The sequence below is a fragment of the Carassius carassius genome, chromosome 45 (assembly GCF_963082965.1).
Source record: "Carassius carassius chromosome 45, fCarCar2.1, whole genome shotgun sequence".
NCBI lineage: Eukaryota > Metazoa > Chordata > Actinopteri > Cypriniformes > Cyprinidae > Carassius > Carassius carassius.
In genome coordinates, this window is record NC_081799.1 from 4593011 (window position 1) to 4620475 (window position 27465).

Here is a 27465-nt window from a genome sequence, read left to right on the forward strand (position 1 = left end):
TGAACCTGGATTGTGCAAATAATTGTCATAAAATGTATGGGAAAAAAAAAGTGCGTGAAAACAAGCTTTTTCTGCCTTGTCTGACACGGTGAGCGTGATTTCACCAAGTACAACATGTTCCTGGATCAACATCCTCGTTGACCCTGGAACAACATTCCAATCAACCAATCAGAATTGAGATATAACTTTTTAGAAAATATCTGTTTTAGGCTTACAATCAGAGTTAGGTGCTTCTACACCCTTGATACTCAGCTATCATTTCCCACTGATTTTAGGAATAGGTTATGGGTAAGGGTAGGTTTAGGGGTAGGATTGGGTTAAATATATATCTTTGGACAATAATGTTGATCCAGGATCATCAGAAGATGTTAATCCAGGAACATGTCTTACTTGGCAAAATCACGGCGACCTATCTAACACTTCAATCCCAGTATAGTAATGTAAAATAAGGTAGAATCAGACAGTCATTGTTGCAAAATAAAACAGCCTGGTATGAAACGGAGGTAATTTTATCCTGCACATTTATGGCTACAGACCAAATGAATAGATATGAAATTTTGATTTGAGTCAAAATTGTTGTATGAGAGACGTGAAACTATCAGACATATTGTATGCACTGGACAAAAAACTACAACAATACTTGACTGCATAATGCAGTGATTGACCACTTAGCCAGCTGTAACAAGAATGTCCTCACAAAACGTTTTTAGTGTGTGAAATATTCTCGAACCATATTATAGTTTGTATTCTGTAAGTCATGACTATATACCCACTGGCTTCTGAGTCACCCTCTGCATCCTACAATGCATGCGTGCTTTTAGACGGCGCGCTGACTCTCAAATTGTTCCTCTTCCTGTACTTTTGTCCAAGTCCTCGCTCTCTTTAATGCCAGGACACGATTATCAGGAGCGACAGCTCAGCTGTGTCTGCCCAAACCAAGCCTCCCCTCTGAGTGCAGTGGCAAAGACCCTGCTGCTTCACTGTGGTCCTTGACAAGTCCAGTTCACTCTTTCATTTAGAAGTGGCAGCCTGTTCATTTGAAATTAGATTTAACTAGACCTGCATGAAATCTGTGCATGCAGTACTGCAAAAAAAGCTTTGTGCATTTCAATCGAAAACATAGCCTATCTATTTCCAACTAGTTTTTCGTCATTTGTGTTGCTTGCTAAAACAGGCCTCGCTGAAATTATTGAATATTTTCATGTCTTGGCGGATACATTCTAGCACCACAACAGATGCAATTAAACTTACACTAAAGGAAGGGTTTAATACTCTGAAGTGACTTTTGGCAGCTCATACAGCAACCATCGCCTATCAGTGACTCAGAGATGCAAAGGTGTGTTCAGAAATCCAGTGTGAACACCTTAAATTAGACAGATTGTCTTTAATACTTTAATCACACTTTTTTTAGAGGTTTGGGCCTCATTTTTATTGCGCTCTGCTCCTTATCTAGACATTTAGTATCAGATCCTGTCCATGATTTTGTGATGTCACATGCAGCCGAGACAATGGTGTTGTGTTATTGATAGGTTTGTATATGCCAACTCTTTCCTGACATCTGAAGAGAAAGCATTGACTGTTGTTCTTCAGCTTGTCGTTTTGAACTCAGGAGGAGCTGGGTCTGATGTCGGCTGCTGGATTTCTCCGAGTGTCTGGTGAATGAGGACAAGCGCTGAGGAGCGTGGGATGTGTCGGGAGGGCACGGCACGGGAATATGTATAATCATGCAGATGAAAGAGATTGAGCTGCAGTCATTGAGCCACATTTGTCTTGTGGGTGGAAGTGCTGCTTCGGCTTAAATTTGGATTTTAAGGATGCAGTGGAAAAATAGAGCTACATAGAGCTAGAAAAAGCCATGTGAGCTTAAATCACATTTGCTCTGTGAATACAGACCTGCTTTTGGAAACCTTCACATTTTTATGTTGTGAAATCTTGTTGTTTTAAGGAATAGTTAGAATTTAATGTACGTATGTCACATAGTGCAAAATACATCAGCTAAATTATCAGACATGCCTTGTCAATAAAAAATAAAAACATTTTAACAAGGTTTTTTTTTTTTTTTTTTTTTTTTTTTTACATTTTATGCAACGGCACAATAAATAGATATAGAAGTAATGCAATATTATTGTCACAAAATGTAAAAAAAATTATTTCAGCTGTTCACATTTTAGATAGATAGATAGATAGATAGATAGATAGATAGATAGATAGATAGATAGATAGATAGATAGATAGATAGATAGATAGATAGATAGATAGATAGTGTTTTGATATATTATGTGATTGAAATTAGTTGGAATTTATATATTTATAATGCATTATGATTTTTTGTTATGCAACTATATTTAGGTACAGGATATACTTACTGAGTCTATCGTCTTTACCTCAATACATTTTACATGGGATTATATCATATTATATAGCATACAGACTTAGAACGTGTTGCTTCATTACTCGCATTAAAGGGCAATTTCAGTGTAATATCAATCCAACACAATCAATATAATACACGACTGACACAATGTGCACATAGCTGTCATTTTTAGCATGATTCGTCTGACTTACACCTTCATTAGTCTGGATGAGTCTGGAGTCATGAGCAGTGCTTGATGTCTATTGGAGAGCTGTGGTCGTTTACTCCTCCTCCTCCTCTTCATGCTGTCGGCTGTGTGGGTGTCTGACAGCTCCGGGAGTCTCAAACCCGAGCGCTTCAACACTCACCGCTCTCCGCGCAAATGCGCTTTTACTCCCGCGTACCTACGTTCCGCGCGCCTCATGTCCTCCGTAACTCTCCAAGGATCGATGCGGTGCTGATGTGAGTCCAGTACTTTCATTCATTCGGCACGTTTCTTCAGTCAACGAGTATGCGTTCACGGTGGAGTTACATCGCCTGGATTTGCGTCTTCAGTCTCGGCGCGTTCAGGACTTTCTGCATCCCCGGTAATGAAGGTGAGTCGCGGGATCCGGGAACGGTGCTGTTTGCAGGGATTGATGGTTGACAATCACTGGATTGCGCTTGGAAAAGAAGGTTCAGCAAAGAACACTCTTCAGATCAGGAACCGTTTTTGGCTCCATGAGGTCTTGGGTTGCTATACGGTTGTTGGAGACTAAAAAAAAAAGTTTTTAATGTTAAATTAAAGACCCATTTGATCCGTGCGATGGATTCCGAGTTCGCTACATTATCACGATACTGTTTATTTATTTATTTTTATTTTTTTAAATGACCAGAAAACTATTTTAAGAAGTTGTTAGTAGAACTCAAGATTCTAAAATGGCATTAGACTGTGAAACTGTTTGGTTTTTAATGGAACCATTGTTTTTCATAGACGAGCAGAATTTACCAAGAACAAATACAGAACATTAGAGAAGAATAAATGCATCAAAAACCTGTCAGATCTTGTCCAGAACGTTTTATTAGGTAGTAGCCTGTTTTTGTGGCATATGACGTGGATGGTTCTCCAACAGAAATGTTCTCCATACAGCATGAAATATCATATGTGAAGCATAACGTAATATATTATCCACAAAGCCAACAATGATTTCACACCACGCTCTTAATGGAGCAGAAGATCCTGTGAAGATCAGTGATTCCAGTTCACCAAACTCCCAGCCAGGTGCTTTCTAAACCTCTCAATCCACTATAGCACATTCACTGAAAACATGAATTCATAAAGTATGTTGTGAATCGCTTCATTGCCTTTGAACATGTTCACTGGGTCCCTTTAAATATTTGATGATCTGTATTGTTCAGTAAGAACATCCATTCACAATCACAGCTCAGATCAGAATGAAAGCACTATTCACTGAAGCTCAACTGTCAAGCTTTACAAGAATCAATTCAGCGGTCTATTAAAGACCTGTTGTAGCATGATCTTTCAAGACACAGATATTGAACAATAGATGAAATGTAATGCCTATATAATATGATTTCTCAGCGCACACAGACATAAATATATGAGGAACTTTGTTAAGGTTTTAAATCAACCTTTCATTTACAAAAATATATGTTGCATTGGACCCCAATGGCACTTTTGGTAAAAATATGATGTCTTCTTTTTGTGAGAGCTGATGTGTACACGTGGGATGCTGCATTTGCATGAAAGGCGTAAAGACAAAGGAAGCACAGACACGGCTTCATCAAAGTTCCCTAAATTTGCTTTGTAGTGGTCAGAGTACAGCAGGCACCGACTACAAATCATATTTCATATTTTACAGCTTTATTTCCCAGGATACAAAACTGTATTCCTGTGAAACCCTTACTGGACGTTTTAACCAGCGTACATAAAAAAAAGATTTCACCCGGTTATACCATGGGAAATGTCAACAAATGATCTGCGAGGAAAATTGATGTGTTCCGATTTATCACTCGAGCTGAAGTGCGCAGACTATAGAATATGTAAATATTCTAATGAGCAGAAGTCAGCATATGGATAGTGCAGTGACAAGTGTGGGGATGAGTTGATTGATTGTACGCTGATGATGGCACAATAAAAAATGAGAGCAGGATGGGGGAGGGCGCTCGGGTGCCTACACAGACTGGCACAATGGCCCAGCAGACGACAGGGACAACGGCCACTCCAAAACCACAATAGGGGCGATAGTTTGCTAGAATTACAGCAAACCTGTCGATTCGGAGAGCTGCGACCCGCTGTAATCTGCATTTTCTAATGAACGTTAACAATATTTGCAGTTACAGTACGATTGGACTGTTTATCCTTGAGTATTCCAAAGCAGAAAGGCGACACATCAGAATATTTCCGTTAAATATTCTGCAACATACGAATCTTCCATACACTTCTTCTTCAGTGTTTCTCTTTTTTTCAGTTTAAAATGTATTACCCCCCTCCCGAAGTTAGATTTCCACATATCCGCACCTCTTTCAACATTTGTATTTGCCTAAGGATGGACATAACCTCTCTTTTATCTAGTTCAGAACTGCTTTTCTTCCTGCTAATTAGATTTATGCGACTCTCCCCAGGATATTTTTCCGTTTAAGTAGGACAATGTACGTGGATGTCTGTCATTCAAAAGAAACACATTTAGACCTCATTTAAATAGGACACAAGTGGATTCAATGTAAATGTGTTTTAGTGTTCTCACGAATCATTATCAAATTTGAGGTTACATAATATTTGAGATCAATAGCCATTATTCGCATTCAGCTGTTGGTCTTGTTTATCAGGGCATGAAGTGCAAAAATGATCCTAAATATGTACTTTAAATTTCAGAGGTTTTGATGAACAAATCTTTACCCTTCACATCTTCTTTTTTAGCTCCGTTATGACATTTGTGTTGGTGTTTTAATCATTAGCTTGTTGTTTTGATCCCCAAAATGATATTGCTATTGTGAGTCATCTCACACATGCTAAACAGTCTCGCCACATAACCTTTGATCAACACAAGGTCAAATTAAAATGCAGCCCTGATTGGATTGTGAATGTAAAGGTCATCTAATTAGCCGTGGCGGTACTCTTTCGTAAAAGGTTCCAGCAGATAAAAAAGAACCTGTGACCTACTCTGGGTATCAAATACTGGCACAATAATATAGAAAGACTGGCTTGATTAATAGACATCTCACATAGAATGTGCACTCAATTTAGCCAAGGTCAAAGATTATACAACAGATATTATTCCATGTTCTTTTATATTTTCTATAGGGTATTTTCAAATTATTTTTTGCTATGTTCTGAAACATTTCGATGAATATCGCAACAAGCCCATGTGATTTCATTTGTTTTAGCAGGCATCCAGATGTGAAGTGTCTGGATACATAATATTTTCTGTCTGGGACTTTATTATTTATTTCTGACCCAAGTCCTTATTAAATTAGGGACCTGTTACAATAAAACGCAATTGGCATAATCTTAAACATTTTACAGACATGCATCTTTATTTTAAGGGTTTTAGTCATTGCATTTATGTAATTGATATACTCATTTTATTTTACTTTGAATGACACAAATTAAATATGTTTAAAAAAATGTTCAATTTAAAATCTATTTGCATTATATCCATATGTGGTTTACTTATAAATGTCTATAAAACAAATAGACTGAGACTATATTGTTATTAAGGGATAAAAAAATGATTAAAAAAACGTGATTGAATGTGATTGAAGATAAAGTGTACAGTGTATTTACAGAAATACAGTTTGCACTTAATTTTAAGATGCCATTGTTACAATGTAATAACATGTTATATTTGTCAGTAACATGTACTTACTATACAGTTAGAGTTTGGTTTAGGGATAGTTGCAGTAATTATGTATTACAAAAGTAAGTGCATGTAACAACAGCACTGTGAAATAAAGTGCTACTGAAATCTATAAAAACCAACAAGATCTGAGTAAGACGATGTTGTAATAAAGAATATATCTAATGTGATATGTGGTCTGCATATAAATGCTCCTTCAATATTGCTTTTACAACTCCAGTTCATTGATTTGTCCCTGTTTCTCGTTCTCCCGCAGTGAACTTGCTGGACTCTCGCTCTGTCATTGGTGACCTGGGGTGGGTCGCCTACCCGAAGAATGGGGTGAGTTCCACACATCTTCCTGTCTCTCCGCACTTTGAGTTAAGAGTCGATTTAGGAGAACATCTCAAGGTCTCAGACTCCCTCAACAGCAGAAAAGACAGTTTCAAAGTGAAAAATAATAGAACATGGAGTGTGCAGCACGGAGAGAGAGAGAGAGAGAGAGAGAGAGAGAGAGAGAGGGACTATGAGAGGTCAGAGACAAACAGAGAAGAAGGGGAAGCCCTTTTTGTTCTAAAAGAGGCACAAAGACACACTTAACCCGCTGTTCTAATTTCTTTGTGACACTTAGAGTGTGATTCATTTCTGTTGAGCCAGCAAGCTGGTAAACCTACTGAACAATGTGTTGAATTTTAACGAGAAATGTCCAACTTTATATACATATCTGTTTTTGGAATCCCTATTTCCATTGAGAATGCCAAAGTGAAGAAAGCTGAAGGTACATGAAATGGTGTGTCAGGAGAAAAGGAACATGTGTTGAGTATCTCGGTTGTTTTTGACAAGCTGACAGGAATAAGCAGCTGCAAACTCGAACAGAACAAGAAAATATATATCCCAGTTTTGCTTCAGGTCTGTCAGTATCACAATGTTTTTACACCCCCCCCCCCCAAATAAAAAATATAAGCAACACCATCATGTGACCTTCTTATCATGACATCACCCAGTTTGCCGTTCCAAGAATAGTGCACCGACTAGGGCTGTGAAATACTCACAAATTTTTTCAATGTTTGTTGGGATTTTTTTTCAATAATTAAACAATATTGTGCTGATTTTTTTTTTCTGCTGGTACCGTGACTGGGCTATATGGAAGCCCAATTTCACCAAAAAAATAAAATAAAATAAAAATACCTCACTGTCTGACTTTTCTCAGAATTGTGAGATATTCATTCGCAATTGCTTGCTATTCAGAATTGCATTAAATCAAGTCGCAATTGCAATACATGGAGTAAAAATTGGGAGATATATAGTGAGTTTTAAAGTCCAATTCTGAGGGACAAAAAGTCTGTTTTCTTACGATTTTGAGTTTATATCTCTGATTTCTGACTTTATAACACATACTTTGTTATAAACACGTACTTTGTGAGTTAGTTCTGCTTTTGGACTGTGCAAACGTTGTGATTTCTCCATTCTCAATATCAGTTTGTTCATCCCAGCTGCTTTTTAGAGGCCTTTATTGTTATCCAGCCGTGGTCTGCATCCAGTGTTGACAGTGTGCAGTTATAGCTTAATTCAGTTTCCTGTTGTGATGGTAAAAAAAGAGAGCTTGCATTGTGCTTACCTGCACCTGCCCTCCAATGCAACAATACGGGCCGACAATAGATGCCAAAGTCTCCAGGCGCGCTATATAACACCTGTTAAAGGAGATGATTATCCCTCCTCTCAGATGGAAATGCAAACATCCTTGTGTGATATCCTGTATATGACGTGGAATCTGGAGAGCGATAAATCAATGTCAAATACGGCAGAGGGCTTTTCACATCCTCCTCAATGGCTATTGAGATTAAATGATTTTTGCTCTATTATTAGATGTTCAAATTACTCAAGGGTGACATGTGCCATCTGAGATTATGTCAGCAAGCCTGGGATGTTAAATAGTATTGCTATAATGCAATATGTGTCAAAGTTTGATCGAACAGTTGATTTTAATGACTGAGTGAATCGGTAGAGCTGTTAATATGTAAATTTTTCATAGATTTTTCAAGTCATTTCACCCCTAAAGTTTCTCCTATCATTTACTAACCCTCTCGTTGATCCAAATCTGCATGAATTTCCTATGGAACTCAACAGGGACCAGCGAATGTTTGTCTACACACAAATCTCTTCTTTTAGATCATTCTGGGATTGCCTTCTCGTGTTTTAGAAGAGATAGGAGCATAAAAGTGTTCCCTAAAATGCTGTCTGAATAGACAGCTCACTATATGGATTTTGGAACGGAGCTGTTAAATAACAACAGTTTCAATTCTTGTTTGCATGATTTATGTCGGTAACGCAATTGGGTCAAATGCTGGTTTTTGAAGACTCAAAGGCTTTTGGATCTACAATCAGCAATCTGTACTGGCAGGTACATCACAAAACGCCAGCGATTATCTTTTCTCCCCGGTTTGTTTGTTTTCAACCCTGGCTTCATGCTGCTTTAACCGCTGTCAGAGCGTCCCAGATTTGCCAAGTCAACGAAGCGGTTTACAGGAGCTCAGCTAAATCCGGGCTTTGTGCAGGCCTAGGGCACCTCTGGCTCACACCGCTGTCTCTTACCGAAGGGGAAAAATGCATTGACGTGATGCTCAACAGAAGAGCCTCTCCACCCACCCTGAAAAGTCACATTCACATGTCCCACCACTCTCTCACGCAAAGACATTCGGCCAGAATCATAGCAGGGAGCTGTTTTCAACCCAGCCTGTCAGTCATGTTTGGCTCCGCCCCCTGTGGACTCTGGGTGGCAATGACAGGGATGGCTGGGTAATGGTGATTGGTGGGTAATGATGGGTTATTTTTTGAAAGGCAGTGCATTGTACTTGCTCGTTCGCTGCGGTGCAGCACCAGTAATAAGCCGAGGAGGAAGTGCTCTGGGAGCTTGGGTTTATGGGTAAATGCATGCTTATAGCACACGCTAACTCACACTGGGAGAATTTAGGGTTTTAGGAGCAGAAAGCATTGGTAAATAAGTGTGCCGGTACAGCAGAGGGAAGGATTTAGACCGCAAGAATGAGAAAATTGAGAGGGTCTCAGTAGGGGACGGTATGAAAGAGAGTTTGAAAGATGATGGTTCACAGAAATTTGTGAAAGTGAACGAGAAAAGAGAAAAATAAATGATATGGTTATTTTTTATTTGTTTTTTTAGACTATTTCTGACACATAATAGTATATACTGGATATGGACACCACTGACTGCTGTTGTTGAGGGGATAGTCCACCCAAATATAAAAAGTATGCCATTAGTTACCCAAAGTCATGTCCTTCCAAATGCATAAGACATTTGTTCATCTTCTGGTATTTTTAAAAACAAGCTAATGAGATATTTTGTGCATGTCAATGAAGCGCCTTTGAATCTTTGTTTATCACATTTGATGTGCTCTTTGTTGATTAGTGTTTACACAGTATGTGGATAAATATTTAATTAAACCAGTTTATTAAAGTGTATAAAGTCTTTCCAGCTTAGGACCAGCACATGACCAGCTAAGGACCAGCTTAAACCAGCATCCCAACTTCAGAACCTACCTAACCAGTATGCTGTTCTTTTCCAACTGGGAATGAGTCTTCGTGTGAAGTTTGCTATTTGTATATTCCAAATCAGTCGCAAGGAATTAATTTTCAGATTCATTCTGCATGTAACAAACAATGGGTTATGGATCATCCGATTTTTAATAAATGGTCTACATTAGCATGCACTAGCATAGCCATTAGTATACCAAATATACCAGGCTGTTGTCCAGGTGTGCCATTTCAATCTTTGGCTTGATATGATTCATGTTATCACTACACAGATGTGACACCCATCCCCGTGCAATATCCCTTCTCAATGTGGTGTTTGTAATGAAAGCCTTTTTGAATTATCTATTCGTCTTCATCCATGTGTCAGAAATGTTTTCTTCCCAGAGTGCCTGGTGTTAGTAATGTATTTTCATATGGGAGGTTGAAACGAATATCCAAACGCCCTTGGATATCTTCATGATCCAAATTCGCACAGGCCCATTTTTATTTCAAGTGGCAGCTTTCCCTAAATTGCAGCTTTGCCAATGCAATTTACCAGATCGTGGCCACACTGACTCATATTGGAGAAATCTGTAACACACACTTTTCTGATTTATTCTGGTCCTAATGCATCACCATTTGGCCCTTTGCTGTATATGATCACCTAGAGTAAAATTCATATTGTAATATGGACGTTTGGCTGATTGGAATGAAATTAAAATGTTCTGTGAATGTCCTTTGATTGCTGAACGTTAGGAAGAGAAAAGGGAAGAGCGGTAATGGTACAGGGAAATGGATTTATGGTTCAGTTTTTCAAATGAGATGTGCCTAAGCTGTGACTTTGACATTAATGTTGAAATTTTATGAAATAAACAAAGGAGTGTACAGGTATATAAATAATTCCATGACAATATTATATGTTAGTGGGCACAATGAATAAATTAAGCAAACCATACGTTTCTTAGTTGCAGAATGTCTTTGAACCCATTTGAGAGAATTTATACCTAACTAAATGTTGAATGGTCAATAAAACCGATTAACTACTGAATGTGCTTTAAATAGACCATGCTTTGCATAGTACAGATACTTATTTCTTAGTTAAAATCTTGTAAAAATTTAGCAGTAACTGCTAAAGTGTGCTCTATGTATTTTAACAAATGGAGTAGATTATGGACTATAAATGCTTATGAAAACTCGTCACATTTTGACACTTGGGCAGGGCACTTTGGCGTCACTTTTTGACACACAGGGTACCCCTTCAGCATCATTTTACAATGTGCATGGGTCCTCCATTGCTTTAAATAAGAAACCCTTAACTTCAATATGCCAATGCAAAAGGCTTATCGTCATGATTAAATTATATATTGGGCAATACTATTGGTTTATGGTTGGCTTTTGCAATACATACCTGTGACTGTACTTTTATGTGCCTGTTACGTGTTTTATATTGTTCAGAAATGGGTAGGTTTAGCGTATAGGGGTGGGGTTACGTGCTCCAATGAAAGTATAAATTTATATAAAATTATTTATTTGTTTTTTATTTCAAATGCATGAAAACCATTAAATTAAGACAAACAACTGGAAAAATGCTTCGAAAAATGGCGCTAAAAGGGTAAATTGAGCATTACAAAGGTGTCCTGACCAAGCATCAATATATGACGAGTTGGAGTGAGACTGTGTTGTTAAAGCATATTTTAGTTTACCATAAATGCTTGTCAGTACATTCAGCAGTCCATCTTAACTATATTTCAACAGACAAAAGATGTCATTATAATTTTAAATTTGAATTGTACTTATGTTCTACTTAAGTGGATTTATTATAAATTTGAACTATAATGCATTCTTATTTAATTGCAATTCACATGCAGTTAAGTGCTTCAAACCATTACATTCAGTTCGCATTAAGTGTATACTTATAAAGTATATTATTTCCATAATACACAAATACTCTTTTTTTGAAAGTATACTGAAGTGAACATGTTTTTCAACTATGACTGAGCCACATGCACTAACAGGGCCCCGTATTTTTTTGTACATTTTGAAGCAGTTATGCCATTTCCATATTAACTAAAATTACTGCCTATGTAGCACTTCATAATTTGTACACCTTCTAACAACAAAGCCTTGCTCACACTAGATTTGAGCATACATTATTTCGTCAGACGCTGAAACGGTTGTGATATGACGTCACACTCTGCAGTCTCTCTTTAAAAAAAATAAACACATAACAGAAAATATTAAATCCAAAATTTACAAGCATACAGTCTCCTCCACTTTCCTGCAGCAAAGCAGTTCAACATTTATGTTCTTTTAATTATTACAACTATGAAGTCACGCTTTGGTGTTTCGATCTTTTGTTGGTCCAACAGTTTCAAAATGATACAAATTTGATCACACGTCAAAGTTCACCAGTCTTGAACTTTAGAGCTTAGCAAGATGCGAAACAACTTTGCATGAATTCGGGTTTCCGCTCTTCGCATGCATACGAATGACAGTCATTAGAATGAAAAGTGCAGGGTGATTACACCTTAAGTCATGCTAAGTATAGGCAATGCATTTTCTGTGTGTGAACTACAAGACTCAGACTGTTAGCACACACTGAATGATTCCCCGCGGTCCAGACTTCAGTTCTTCTAGTGTCCACATAGCTCACAATCGCTGACATTCAGAGAGCGTCAGCCAGAGGTAATATGAAGCCTTGGGAGGGTCTCTCTGGTCACTGACTGTGCGTTTGAAGAGTGCTGAAGGGCCGCTTGGGCCCTCTGTGTGCATTCTGAGGTCTTGCTTTGTTAACTGCCATGTTACAAGCCTCCTGACTGCATATATTATAGCTGGCAGATTGTTTTTCCAATCACTCTGCCACCTGATGTATTGTTATTGAGCATCTCTGTGGACAGCAAAGCATACAGGCATATTTTGTTAGATGTGGCAGTTGTGGTGTGTGAATGTGCCACAATCTGCTTTAAGGATTGCCGTACTATTATGTTACAGTACACATGCAGAACATTCCCCATCATATGTATTCATAGTGTTTAATGGAATTTTACTCACTGAATTTTTATGGTTGTATGTGTGTGTGTGTTCCTCTACCTTAACATGCCTTATATGTATAGATTTTATTTTTACACTTGACTTTTCCTGAAAAAAAGCATTTTCAAACATAAGTCTCTTATGCTCACCCATGCAGCCAGCAATTATTTGATAAAATTATGAACATTTTATTAGAAAATTACAATTATTTGAAATTGTGTTCCCCCTAAAGTAGTCTACTGTGTTTCAAAAAAGCATGCATGGGATGAATGAAACATGTTATGTGTGAGAAAAACTTCATGTGGTGTGTGATGCAGAGAATCAAGGTAAACCTAACTTGTGAATAAAATATGACATTGTAAATTCCAATAAAAGTGTATTTTTTACAATATGTGTGAAAATCTATTGAATATTGATGTATTTAATATACAAAACATTTTATACAAAAAAATGTTTGCACAAATGTCTCACCTTATAAAAAAAAAACCCTTAATAGATATTTCACCTTCCTTAGTTAATTTATCTCTCAGATAAATTCACAAATGAGGTTATAAAAGTTCATAGTTGAAGAAACATCCAGTTCCACTAATATTTCATCAGCCACTGAATATATTTTAATATATAATTCTCAGACTGTACTTGACCCAAATGACATGTCCATGAAGTCTACTGGACCGCAGGGTGTGGCATTTGTCATTTCTTGATTCAGATGGGTGAGTGCACTTTTAGCGGGCATAATAAAAGTATGCCCACACCCCTCTTCCAAGCACGCACTGTCTGACGGTCATTACTTCACCTAAATGTGGACCTGTATTTGGGACGGGGGCACTGTCCACTTCTATGGTGGTTCCCAACCCTGGTCCTGTATGGAGTACTCCCAGCAGTAGACATTTTGAATGTCATTTTTATCTAGTCTCAGCCTCAGACATCACACCCATAGACTGTTGGCTGAACGTCAGATGCATAAGGCACACAAAATTGGAAACACTGTGCCATGCCATGATGCCAAACCCCCTTATGGAAGAAGAAAGCCATTGTGTTTACACCGGTGACATTGAGCGCTTATCAGTATCAGCTAAGTCTGAAGATCTGGCTACGCGAAACTACTCTAATCTGATACACCCTTTTCAGGTCTCGGGGTGCAATTACATGAATGTGTACATGAATGTGATTGTACTAAAAATGGAAATGTTTTTCAGTTTTGTGTGTAGACAATACTGTAATATTCATGCCAGGCCAGTATGTGACAAACTCACTTTGTAAAGTAAATCTGCAAACCTTTAGAATGAACACATAATACTCATGTGCATGACGTCGCCGTTTTCACAAATTCATCTCTCTTTTTTTTTTTTTTTTTTTTTTTTTTTAGTTTACACAGAGACGACAATGCCATTATTTTCAAAAATTGCACTTTAAAACCAAAAGTTTGTATTCTCAGGCTCCAAAAAAAATAAAAATGGTGTAAAATGAATGGCCAAAAAGCTGAAAAAAATGTGCCTATACTAAAAACCTAATGAGTAGGTTCAGAAGAGTTTGAATTTGGGAAAAATGTTGGGGATACATCAGGTCTAGGACTGGAAACCACTCTTCTTCTACACAGAAGGTTCAGTCAGAAGTGTTTTTTTCAGAGCCATGGCCTCGTGGAAAGTATTTTGACATATAGTGGAACAGCACTTTAACTGACTACAGTTTGAGTCCCAACTTGTGATCCTCTTTTTGGCCCCATTTACAGTACATAATCATGTGGAGATAAATATGATATGAATAAAACTGGATGTGTGCATAAGTAACTGCCATGTAAACGGACAGATTGGATATTCCATAGAATGTGAATTGTATGTCATTGAAAAAGTGATGGTAGCAAATTATGTCAATGCAGTTGGGGCGTTTTTCTGGCCAAGTATGCAGTTTTCCCACAGAACTGGGCTACCTTTACACTGTTGCCATGGGTTAAAGTGATCTAACCCTTCTATTTCGATGTAGACGAGGGGCAACCACAAAAAATGCAATTGGGCTAATTTTGAACAGTAATTAGGCTGGTTTTATTTCCCAGACATCCACCCTGGGTTGTTTTGCCAATTGTATAGTGCAAATGCAGATATCGGATACAGGTCACTTTTAAAAGAAGATGTAAGATGCTCATCAGACCAATAAAATAAAAATAAAAACCACCAACAACAACATGTAATTAACAAATCAGAATTGGGCATCAAGAACTGCAGTGTGAACCGTCCTCTCAAACAAAAGCCCCTAAAAAGAATGAAAAATTTACTTTTTTTATCTGCTCTTTCTCTCCTTGTTTTTTTAGTGGGAAGAAATCGGAGAGGTGGACGAGAACTATGCGCCCATCCACACGTACCAGGTGTGTAAGGTGATGGAGCACAACCAGAACAATTGGTTGCAGACGGACCTCATCTTAAACCAAGGTGCTCCGAGAGTGTTCGTGGAGCTCAAGTTCACTCTACGGGACTGCAACAGTCTCCCTGGAGGTCTGGGCACTTGCAAAGAGACTTTCAACGTCTACTATTATGAAACCAACGACGAGGAGAGGAGAAATATTCGGGAAAGCCAATACACAAAGATTGATACCATCGCGGCCGATGAGAGTTTCACAGAGCTTGATCTCGGAGACAGAGTCTTGAAGTTGAACACGGAAGTTCGGGATCTGGGTCCGTTGACCAAAAAAGGCTTCTACCTGGCTTTCCAAGACCTGGGCGCATGTATCGCTCTCGTGTCTGTCAGAGTCTTCTACAAAAAGTGTCCTTTTGTTGTCAGGAATTTGGCCCTATTCCCGGATACTATAACCGGGGCAGATTCCTCCCAGCTTCTGGAGGTGTCAGGGACCTGTGTCAACAACTCGGAAGCTGATGAACTTCCCAGAATGCATTGCAGTGCAGAGGGGGAGTGGCTGGTGCCCATTGGGAGGTGCATGTGCCAGGCGGGCCATGAGGAAGTTAATGGCTCCTGTCAAGGTTGGTGAACATCTTCATTATTATGCAAATGCGAGCACTGCCGATGCCACACATGTGTGACGTATCCCCTTGAACCACTCTGAATGTCACACATGCTGATGAGAACCTGACCTCTTTGTTTGGCGTGGGCAGACTGTGACGTTCATTTCACAATCCAGTAATTTTACGCTTTGCATTTCTCATGTATTATGGCAGACAGAGTTTAAATTTGAGATGTTTGTAATGGTGGTGTGCATATTTAAGCTACTTGAGAGCACTCGGCAGGTTTTTAAGATACTTTCTCAAGATGGTTAGATGGATTTACGTGACTCAGTGCTGAGAGGCGGCTATAATCATGGAGGAAATGGTAGAAGTGGTTTGGTAGTGTAATAGCAGTCAGAAAGTATAAGAATGACAGGCAGATTAAACAATACAATGAATCTAACTGGATGGCAGCCCACTTTATGTCGGATATTGTAGAGTTTATTGTTTGAAATTACACCATTACTCTGCAACAAACTTGCATTCAGAGAGTCTAAAAGTCATGTGAATTGTGTGCAAAAATATTTGTGCCTCGCAAATATTAACTTCTGAAAGGAAATGTTTTCAAGGTTTGAAAGGAAAGTTTTGTTTTAGAGACTCTAGGTGGGCTCGGTTTGTTCTAGGAAACTCCACCAAAATCAAACCATAACAGTTCAGTTTGTATTTGTTTCTTAGTAAAAATTTATTTATATATATAAATTGTTGCCATTCTTTGTGTCTATGCAAAATTACTGTTTTCAGGCTGGAATGACAAAGAAAACTCAAATTTGACTGATATACTGCAATACATCAATGAAAGAGCTGCCTGCTTGAATGAATGAATGACAACATTAAATAAAAACAGGAGAATTTTGTAAATTTGAGTAAGTAAAAAAAAATATAATAATGAGTTACTGAAACACTAAAAAAAGTATTAATCATTCAAAGAGACATTATGGAAGAAATCAGCCTTGATTTGATTTGTTAAATTGTCAAATAAATACGTTATTGATTTGTTAAATTGTCAAATAAATACGTTATAGAGTTTTTTTTAGCCATTGTTATTAGTATACATTGTGGATGGGATTTTGAATGGCTGATGTCAGTATCTTTGCAATATCCATAATATGACTTCTGTAATGGCAGTACAAGTATGAAAATACAATCACAACAAGTAAAATGTACATAAAAGTAATGCAAACAGACAAAAAAATCACAAAATCTACTCAAAAATCAATCACACAGCTAACTGACTTAACGATTCGACACAATTAGCCTGTTTAGTAGCAGTTGTCTTGCATTGTTAAGATGCTGTGCAAACCAATGCTCCTGTTGCCTTCAAATATAGTGCTACTCCAAATACTTTATTATTTTTGTCTTTCCTCGGAAGCATCAGGTTAAGATGGTAGAACTATTTTGCATCCTAACTTTGGATTCTGTAGGCACCACAGTCTTTGATCGTCAGTTGTACACAATTTTTGATTTTCATTCCCTGTGAAATATGATTTTGCTTTCTGCACCATTCTTCCTGAAATGCTAACACATGGGTAGCTCATCTTACTTAGTGGTGTCTTGCTTCATCTCAGAAACTGAAAATTCATAGGGCAGTCATTCTTTAGTTCGGTTATGGCTAATCAGTTTTGGATTTATCTTTATTAGCAAATAACTTATATTTCAAGCTGTTCCTTTGATAAACCTATTATACACTTTTCAAGACTTGTAATATAATGCACTTTGCATGGATTAAAATACATTACTACTTTTTGTTGTTGTTGTTGAGCTTGCATGAGCACTAACTGTTATTATATGGAAATGAGCAACATAAGATTATTCTTGATTTTTAATGTTGGTGACTTAACAATGTGGGTAAATAGTAACAACATTTTAATTTTAAATTAGTTTACCTTTTAATCATTAACCTACCAGACGTTCATGTCTTAGTTTTGATGGCTTTACCCAACCCCCATCCAGACCACTGGAGCCCAGAGGATATGATGATGGTTTGGATAGAGGAGACAGGAAGTGATCGAGGGGTCCACGCTCCAGCGGTGGAGGAGGGTGGTGTGTCCTGTGAATGAAACATTGCCTTCCTCCTCCTCCTCCTCCTCCTCTCCTCAGATTGCTTCCTTTGTCTGCTGCCAGAGTTGGCACTTTGCGATAAGGACTCTTTTTGAGCTCAGTGTGATATTTCTGTGCGAATTAATTTCCATTGAGCTGTCCTGAGGGAATGTCCAGTGCGTCTGCAATGTAAGCTTTACAGGGAGTTGGTTTGTGCAGTTGGCAAGGTTTCCAAGCAGACCAGGCAACAAAGTGTCGGAAACGCTTTCAGGACTTTTGTCTAGAGGACGGGCTGTAATTCAGTGTGAAAAAAATGGTACAACGAGCAACGGAGCTGTGGGTGTGGAGTGCTGTTTCTATTCAAATGTTTCATGCAGACAATTATAACATGACTGTTAACATGAAAGTCACCTGAGATAAAGAGGAAAGGGCTGCCTGGATGCTCTTTAGGGAGACACACTGAATGCATTCAGTTTGTCAAATAAATAGGACATTTTATTAGAGTAGAATAGAAATAATGCAGATGCTGATGGCTTCGAGAGATTGCACCTCTTGCAATTAAAATAGAATAGATCTTATGAGTTAAACTATGACAGGTTGTGCTATTACCCAGCAGGAAATGCCTTAAGGCTCATTCACACCAAGAACGCTAACTGTAGTGATAACTACGTTAGCCTTCACATCAACGGACGATCCGAGAACGCTCTGAAAATGATTCCAGTTATATCATTCCTCTAAGCCATTATCTTTAATGTTGTGGTGTCTGCTCTTCTCTTAGGTTGCAGCCAGATTAGTGAAATTTAATGGACATAAAATGTTGATTGTCTGTTGTCAAAAGTGTTACGATCACTTCCAAACCTCCGAATTAAATGACTGGATTTTGCTTGCAGAAATATTATAATATAATATATAATATAATATTATAAATATTAATATAGTGTTATATGTGACTGCACCCTTACATTTAGAACATTTTTCACAGCTTTGTAGTTGTAGTTATTGTTCTTGGTGAGGAACATGCCTTTGTGCTCATAAATATAGGACACCTTTTGTCTCACGTTGCCAGATTTTGACTTTTGCCATGGAGCCTCATCTACATTGTGTCTTATTTTAGCCAAGATGTCTGACCAACATGTACAGTAAATGCCTGTTTTTTTCTTCTTCTTCTCCCGAATGAATCGCATTTTTGAGGGCTTTAACATGCTCAAAAAGTCATGAAACTTTGCACACGCGTCAAACCTGGTGCAAATTTACGTCAGATAAAAGATTCAGAAGAGGGTGTGGCAAAATGGCTCGACAGCGCCACCTATACTAAGAAAATCAACAGCCTTCCAGCTATGTTTCACGTACATGCACGAAAATTGGCACACACATGTAACACACCAATACCTACAAAAAAGACTCTTGAAGCAAAATTCTAAACCCAACAGGAATTCGGTTATTTTTAATATTACGAGCAAATTTTGTGTAATTTTTGTAATTTCCATGCATTGTATTTTAACGAACTCCTCCTAGAGATTTATTCAGATCAACATCAAACTTGGTCAGTTAAATCTAAAGGCCTTTGCGATGTTAAATTGGGAAGATCTTGAGGTTTCGTTAAAGGGCGTGTCCATGGCGGCCTGGCGAATTTCAATGATTCGCCATGAAAAAGGATGTTGCTGTAACTCAGACATACAATGTCCAATCTGCCCCAAACTTCACGTTAGATAAGACTTCTGCCCTTAACAGATCTACATGCCCATATTCAGTTATAGTCATAGCGCCACCTGCTGGCAACAGGAAGTGACATGTTTTATGCTGCGACAAACTACTCCTAGAAATGTTTTGACATAAATGTATTTTTTGTGGTCAGTCTAATCTAAAGGCCTGTGTAATGTTAAATTTTGGAGATCTTGAGTTTTTGTTAAAGGGCGTGTCCATGGCCCCATGACGAAATTTGATGTCGCGCCACAGCAGGAGAAGTTGTTGTAACTCAGGCATCAAATGTTCGATCTTCGCCAAACTTCACATGTTCGATAAGAATCCTGGCCTGAACACATCTGAATGCTAATATTCCATTATAATGATAGCGCCACCTGCTGGCAGCTGGAAGATTGGCACATATAAAGACTTTGACATATTCCACTTCAAATGCATATTTCTCACCATTCACCTTTTTACTAAATCCACTCGCTGTAGGTGAGCCCGGGTGCGAGGTCCCGTTCATCGCTGCTTGCAGCTTTAATTATTTTTATTTTTTATCATATTTAGGGGTTAAAGTTAATGTAAAAGAGAAAATAGATAACCAAAATTATAGACTGGCACAAAAAAATGATCTTTCTATAGTATATAGTATTTATATTTTTTGTTATAACATAGTTACAGTATAGTACAGTAAAGTCTTTAAATTATAGTTACAGAAAATATACTTATGAAAGTTGTGTTTTGAGCCAATCAGGGAAGCTCAGAACCATCATTAGCCAATTATGGTTGTAGGTTGCATCATTACCAACAAACTGTAAGTTGAACTATTTGGTCTTTCCTGAATCCATAGTTCCAATGAACATTTTTTAACTACTGTTCTAAGGCAGTTAGAAGTGGTTCAGTGTGTAATATGACGTGTACTTTAATACCAATATACCACGGGGAACCACAGAGCCAAGCTTAATAACAGAACAATGTTTACAGCAATAATCTGACCTAAATTTGGTCTTGAGCTGATTCATTAGCAGAAGTTATCACTCCACCACCTGCTTGACATCATTAACAACAGATTTAAATGACAGATGTGCGGCAAAGTTTCTGCATTTTCAGGAAACAGGATAGCTGCTAATTGTTTCTTCAACAATGCATATAGCCTTTGTATTTTGGCTCTCATAGACTATGAGCAGTTCATTTTATCTGACTGCAGTGTCTATACCACCTTTTTCTGATTAATGTCAAAATTTGACTCCTCTAGAATAATAAAATGCTGCATTTTAACTTAAATCAATGTTAATTTAATTCCAATAGATTCTGATAAATATATACCTAGATCTAAAGTGTTTAGATTAAATCCAGGGGGAAGCTGTGGCCTAATGGTTAGATAATCAAACTTGTAACCCGAAGGTCGCAGGTTTGAGTCTCAGTGCCTGCAGGAGTTGTAGATTGGGGAGAGTGAATAAACAGCATTGTCTTCCACCCTCGATACCCATGGTTGAAGTGCCCTTGAGCAAGGCACTGAACCCCTAGTTGCTCCCTGGGTGCTGTAAAAAAATACCTCCCCACTGCTCCGCGTGTGTGTTCATGGTGTGTGTGTATTCCCTACTCACTGCTGTGTGTGTGCACTTGGATGGGTTAAATGCAGAGCACCAATTCCAAGTATGGGTATTTGCCAAGTATTACCATACTTGCCTGCAGGAGTTGAATGAATCTGCTGTCTCCATGTAGCCATATCACACAGAACTGAGAATTTATATAATTTGCACCAAAATGAAACGCCAGAGCATGTTTCATACAAATTAACAGTAGTGGACATAAAAAATGAATTAGCAAAGACTGTCCTGCCAGGCCTGTGGAGGTTTGAGTGAAGTACAGGAGTGTGGATGGGACGGCGTTCGGCTCTCTGTGGGATTGAGCCGGCTCTCCGGGCCGGAAGCTTTCTGAAAGAGCTGGATCTCCACTGATCTCCCTCTATTTTCATTCCTGTCAGCTGTTACTGCTGCAGATGTCAAACTCGATTCGGTCACTCGCTACATACCAAAGGACTGAGCTACTGTGGAAATGTACCAAAGACAAAGATATTTTGGAGAGCACATCATGCTAACAGCATCGGGAGACCAGAACTGGCAGAGTTTCAGTGAGATGTGGAGGGTCTTATTTCCACTGTGTGATATTTACTCATCCACATATTGTATTATTGTATTGTACAGATTAAAATATTACTTTGTTGGAGGCACTCTTATCATAAAATAAAACAAAATAAAATATTTTACCTCTAATTAAATAATTTTCAACTTATTATAGGCCACATTCCTCCTGTTTATGACTTGCTCAATATGGCAATAAAATAAATATGATTTTGAAATGTATTGCATTTATTATAATTTTTTTACATAATAATATTAAATTATACAAAATACATATATTATAATAATACTACTTGAGAATTTAATAAAATGAATAATCAGTTTATAGTGCAACTTTAAAATGAAAATTATATTTACTTAATCACTTCATTTTCAAAAGTTTAACATTAATACAAATTTTAATAAAAAAAAATGAACGTTTAGTTTAACATGATGTCCATACGTTTAATTAAATCACAGTCTTTTGCGTTTTTTCTTTTGCAAATTTTATTATGTGTGAATGTTCTGTAGTGTGAATATTATTCAAAACGTATTCAGAGAGTATACGGAGAATGAGTAGACAAGGCCCTTTTTTATCATTTTATTTATCTATTTTTCATCCTTTTTGGAGCTTGGCAGCCTTAGGTCATTATGGTAAAGAGCAGCATGAACATTCTGCTAAACGTCTTTTGTGTTTTATGGAGGCAAGTAAGTGTTTTAAATGGCCTCCTGGCAAGTAAACCATAACAGAATTTTCCTTTTCGGATGAATTATTCTTCACATTTTCCATATCAGCTGACAATTTCACAATCATTCGTGGCATGTAATACCATAGAAGTATAGAAACCGAATTAGTGATTGATTTATTTCAACGCACTGTTCATAAACGGCTTGCTACTTCAGTAGGATGGTAATTTTATAGTGATTGACTACATTTTCCTGTGCCCTCAGTATGAGAATTTAATAGGATTTTTTATGGGCTCATTTGTAAGCCGCTCTACCTGTGATTTCACCCACTGCTGCAGACTGCAGTGCAGAGATGTCGCTCTGAAAGAAGTAAGTCGCCTCTTCTTGAGAGTCAGGAAATGACAGCTTCATCCAGAAAGTCTTCTCAACGCGTCTGTGGGCCCCGCTGGCGAAAGAAGCCCAGCTTCACACACACAAGTGAAAATGCCACAGCCTGAGCCATCCACACTCACTGCAGTGCGAGAAGCTGCCCAGGTCGTGTTTAATTCAGCAATTCCTCCTGCACACCACCATTGTACAGTTACTTCACAGTCTTGTTAGTCGACGCCGAGTTTGACGGTTGCAGGTTTTTCACAGGTCAGACGTGTCTAACATGTCCCTGGTTTGATTCGTATTATTTTTGAGATGGCAGTCGTGTGTGGGATTAACGTTTCTGATGTGATTATGTGTGGGTGAACGTTGATCTGAGCAGACTGAAGTGTGGTATGTAGGTTGTTCTTGAGCAAACTAGGTCTGCATTGACACTAAAGAAATGCAAGGTCTTTGGAGTTTATTGTGGAGTTGCAGTCAAATGCAAATCAAGAACATGTTTTGCCTTATTCAAGCTATTGCTGTTTACAAGACCGTACATGTTTCAATGTTTCAGTTTGTTAATATATGTATACATTTTTTAAGTATATTAACTTACTTTATGACTCAACCCAGTAGCAAATGTTTTTATTTTTTTATTCATTATACTTTTTAACCATTTATATGGCTACTTTTTATGCAATATGCAGAATCATAAACATGAAATGTACAATTTTTAACCCTCTACTGCACGGTGTTGCCATATGGCGACATACCCTTTTTTTGGACATTTCTTGAAATTTGAAAATAAACATGAGCTCTGATTGGTCTTAAATTCATGGTAGAACCGGGTGGTAACCAATGATATGCTTTGATGACATCACATGACACTACACACCCTTGCACTGTCATTCTTTTCACACACTTTTGATGACTCCAGTTGCTGAAAAAGTGCTCGTGAATATGTGAAGCATGTGTGCATTTTCTTTAATATCAAGTGACAAATTAATTTGTGCCAGTGCCAATGTCAATAATTCACTTAAATTAAATTATATATATATATATATATATATATATATATATATATATATATATATATATATATATATATATATATATAATACATTTCCCCTTCCCTTTGAAAAGTTGATAAGACTTTCCTCACTCAATAAGCTGCATGTTATTATTTGTATTTAGCAAAGTGTTTCTCTCTCTCCCTCTCTCTCTCTCTGCTGTCCTTGAGCAGAATAGATCAGTGACCTGTTTTTTCGGGGTGGCGAACCACCAGTTGAGAATATCTAAATTAGATTAAATGACAGAAATGTTGCAATTATGCATAATTATATCCAGTTTTTGTCCCTATCAAATTCCCTTTCAATACCTGCAGCACCTGCACACAATTCCTTTATTCCTTTTACAAGCAGCACTCTACAGTTTCTGAATGCTAATCACTGCTTTTGAATGTGTTTTGGGGGTGTTTTATAAAAACGAAGAATGAAAATATGAATCGTAAGCCGTTAAACCATCAAAATATTGGGGAAGCAGTTAGCTTAAACTGGAGATGTCAACATGCATGATCCTTATCCTGCGTTCCATTCAAGTCAGATGGAATATTTATCAGAAGATCACATATAAACAAACAGCAATGCTGGCATTTGTTTCAGAGGAAATCATTTACCGTGTTTTCTGCGCCTTTATCTGCAAACATCTGCTAAACTGGTTTTACTGCCATGTGAATGTGGGAACTTTGACTTAATAATGTATGTTATTTGCTTAAACAGTCAACTAAACGACAGGGAAGTGTAATTTAAACATCCGTTTTTGAGATTTTCATAATTCGGAGTTTCTAAACTGCAAGTATAAAGTTCAAACAATGTTCCCTTGTTGTCATATGTTAAGAAAGAAGCTGTCAATTCTGGATGTGTGCGTTTAATGGAATGCAACATTAACCCTCAGACTGATTGTTTTATGGTCTATCATTTGGTGGATTTTGGCAGGGCTTCGTTTGAACCAGTTTACACCAAAAATGGAGAGAATCTAATTATGTTTCCCCCATTTTTGTGCAGTAAATAGTGTAGCATTACATCCAATCTAAGTGCTTTTCATATCTCACAATGAATGACAAAACCCAACAATGGCATTTCTGATGCGTTTTCAGGCCTGCCTATAACGGGCATTAGCTAGAGATGACATGCTGTGAGTATTAGCAGGCGTCCAACTCAATGTCATTGACATAATGGAATTTAGATAGCAGATTTGCTATGCCATAAATCAGCTTCAGTCCGGCCCGCTATTCAAACACAGCATTGAGGAAAAATACACACGTTTGGCCTCCACAATAGCCGAGCACAAAGACCAACACTAGCCACTGCCAATCACATGTTTGCATACTGTGATTTGAATGTATTGGTTTATAGTGGCGTTTACTCACAGGACGTTAAACACAGGAAAAGGATGTTTACTGGCGACGCTCAATAGCCATCTGGGGTACCATTGTTACACTTTACTTCGCTGTCTGTTTCTGTTTTAAAATGCATTCTTGGAAATGCGAGTTTATGTTTTCAGACTGGTTTTTGTTTGACATATTGATGTTAGCATAGATTTCAGCTAGAGATGGAAAACTTTGAATAAAAATCTTGCCAGAATATATGCTAAAATTGTGAGGACATTTCCTTTTCAAGTCTGATTCTTGAGTATTTTTGACTGGAAATAGCTAGGTTATACTATCCAGTCATTCATCAGTTAGTTGTCAGTGGCTGGACTATATTTTGTTATTAAATGTAGGCTGATGAATAAAAAAAAGTATAATATATTAATGCTATAACATGAAAAAAAAATACTTAAAGAGAACTTTCCTGACTATATGTCTTATCACTTTTAAGTACACTTTTAAAAAGTCCACTTCACTATGTCAAATTGAAGGTTTTATTTTCAAGTAAATTTTAAATTGTTGATACACTTTTTTTGACATGTTGACTAACATACTAAAGCTAGCATGCTAAAGTATATCATTGAATACGATTTTCAATAAAACATTTCAATCTAGCTTGAGTTTATGCACTTTAATAAAGCACTCCTATTATAATCAGTGAAGCTATCTACACTGTATGATGAATAAATCTATAATAATATAATATAATATAATATAATATAATATAATATAATATAATATAATATAATATAATATAATCCATACCTCTGACTGTTGTCGATACACAATCTCCTATCGGCACAATCCCTAAAGTACAGTTAAACAACAGACTATCCTATACACTATTCACAATGTGCCCTTTATTAAATGTATGTCAAATACTCCCTTCCTGTTCTAATTAGCATCAAATCTATTATATGTCATTGCATTTATCAACCGCTTTCATCATAATGTTCTCCAACCAATTAGTTTTCATTAACCTGCTCTACCTCTTATAGCGAGCATCATGGTTTCAATTATTGGACATATCTGCTATCAAAGCTTGTTTGAAACACTTTTTTCCCCCTCTGGTAAATATAAAGGCTTTTTAATCAACAGTTCTTGTCTCAGAATGTCTCTCTATTAAAGGTGCACATATTGAGATCCTTGCAGCTCTTTAATTGCCAGGCCCACCACTGTTTGCTGCATATTAATTACCTATTAGCCTTGTGTGCAGCGCATTACGACTTTGGCTAGACTCCCTCCAGAGTGAGCAGTGATCATCCCTGAATCGTCAATGAGACGCTGCAGTCGAGCATGTCCAAATCACATCACATTCAGTAATTTCCACATTTCATGGCCAGCGTTTTGCTTGAAGGGACTGTGAGATAATATTTAACTTCTGTCATTGTTTGGTGGATTGTTGTTTGGGTTAGATGTGGTGTGTTGTTGTTTTGAAATGTAAATCAATAAATAAATAAGTTGATCGATAATCAATCAATCAATCAATGTGCATCAGATTAAATGTTCCTGCTTCACTTCGTTTCTTTTTTCTGTCAACTGTATCTAGTGGTGTGTAAAGTACCTGAAAGTCATACTCCAGTAAAAGTACGGATATCTTTCCAGAAAATGACTTTGGCAAAAGTTGAAGTCACTGTTTAGAATATTACTTGAGTAAAAGTCTTTAAGTACGTGATATTTATTTTTACTTATGTATGAAAAATATTTTTTTAAATCTTAAATGTACTTAAATTTTGAAAGTAAAAGTACAAGTAAATGGAAAATGGATAAGAAAAAAAAAAATATATATATATATATATATAGGGTACAGACCAAAAGTTTGGACACACCTTCTCATTCAAAGAGTTTTCTTTATTTTCATGACTATGAAAATTGTAGATTCACGCTAAAGGAATCAAAACTATGAATTAACACATGTGGAATTATATATGGAATTATATACATAACAAAAAAGTGTGAAACAACTGAAAATATGTCATATTGTAGGTTCTTCAAAGTAGCCACCTTTTGCTTTGATTACTGCTTTGCACACTCTTGGCATTCTCTTGATGAGCTTCAAGAGGTAGTCACCTGAAATGGTCTTCCAACAGTCTTGAAGGAGTTCCCCGAGAGATGCTTAGCACTTGTTGGCCCTTTTGCCTTCTGTCTGCGGTCCAGCTCACCCCTAAACCATCTCGATTGAGTTCAGGTCCGGTGACTGTGGAGGCCAGGTCATCTGGCGCAGCACCCCATCACTCTCCTTCTTGCTCAAATAGCCCTTGATGCCTTCAGTGTGACTCTACAATTTTCATAGTCATGAAAATAAAGAAAACTCTTTGAATGAGAAGGTGTGTCCAAACTTTTGGTCTGTACTGTATATATATATACACACAGCTTGACTAGTTTTAACTCTTTCTTCCATTTTGTATTT

At 37.4% G+C, this 27465-nt stretch overlaps 1 protein-coding gene across 3 annotated transcripts in view; it reads left to right on the top strand.

Moving 5' to 3' along the window:
* The first annotated feature begins 2655 nt into the window (after positions 1 to 2655).
* Positions 2656 to 27465, top strand: part of LOC132127052 (ephrin type-A receptor 5) — an 87083-nt gene continuing 62273 nt past the window's right edge. For all 3 annotated transcript variants that reach the window (XR_009427480.1, XM_059538669.1, XM_059538670.1), the window contains exons 1-3: positions 2656 to 2949; positions 6470 to 6534; positions 15059 to 15722. Coding sequence is in view for 2 of the 3 variants with exons in the window: in XM_059538669.1 (XP_059394652.1) it covers positions 2865 to 2949; positions 6470 to 6534; positions 15059 to 15722 (814 nt within the window). In the remaining variant the exon portion in view is untranslated. The remainder of the gene's footprint in view (positions 2950 to 6469; positions 6535 to 15058; positions 15723 to 27465) is intronic.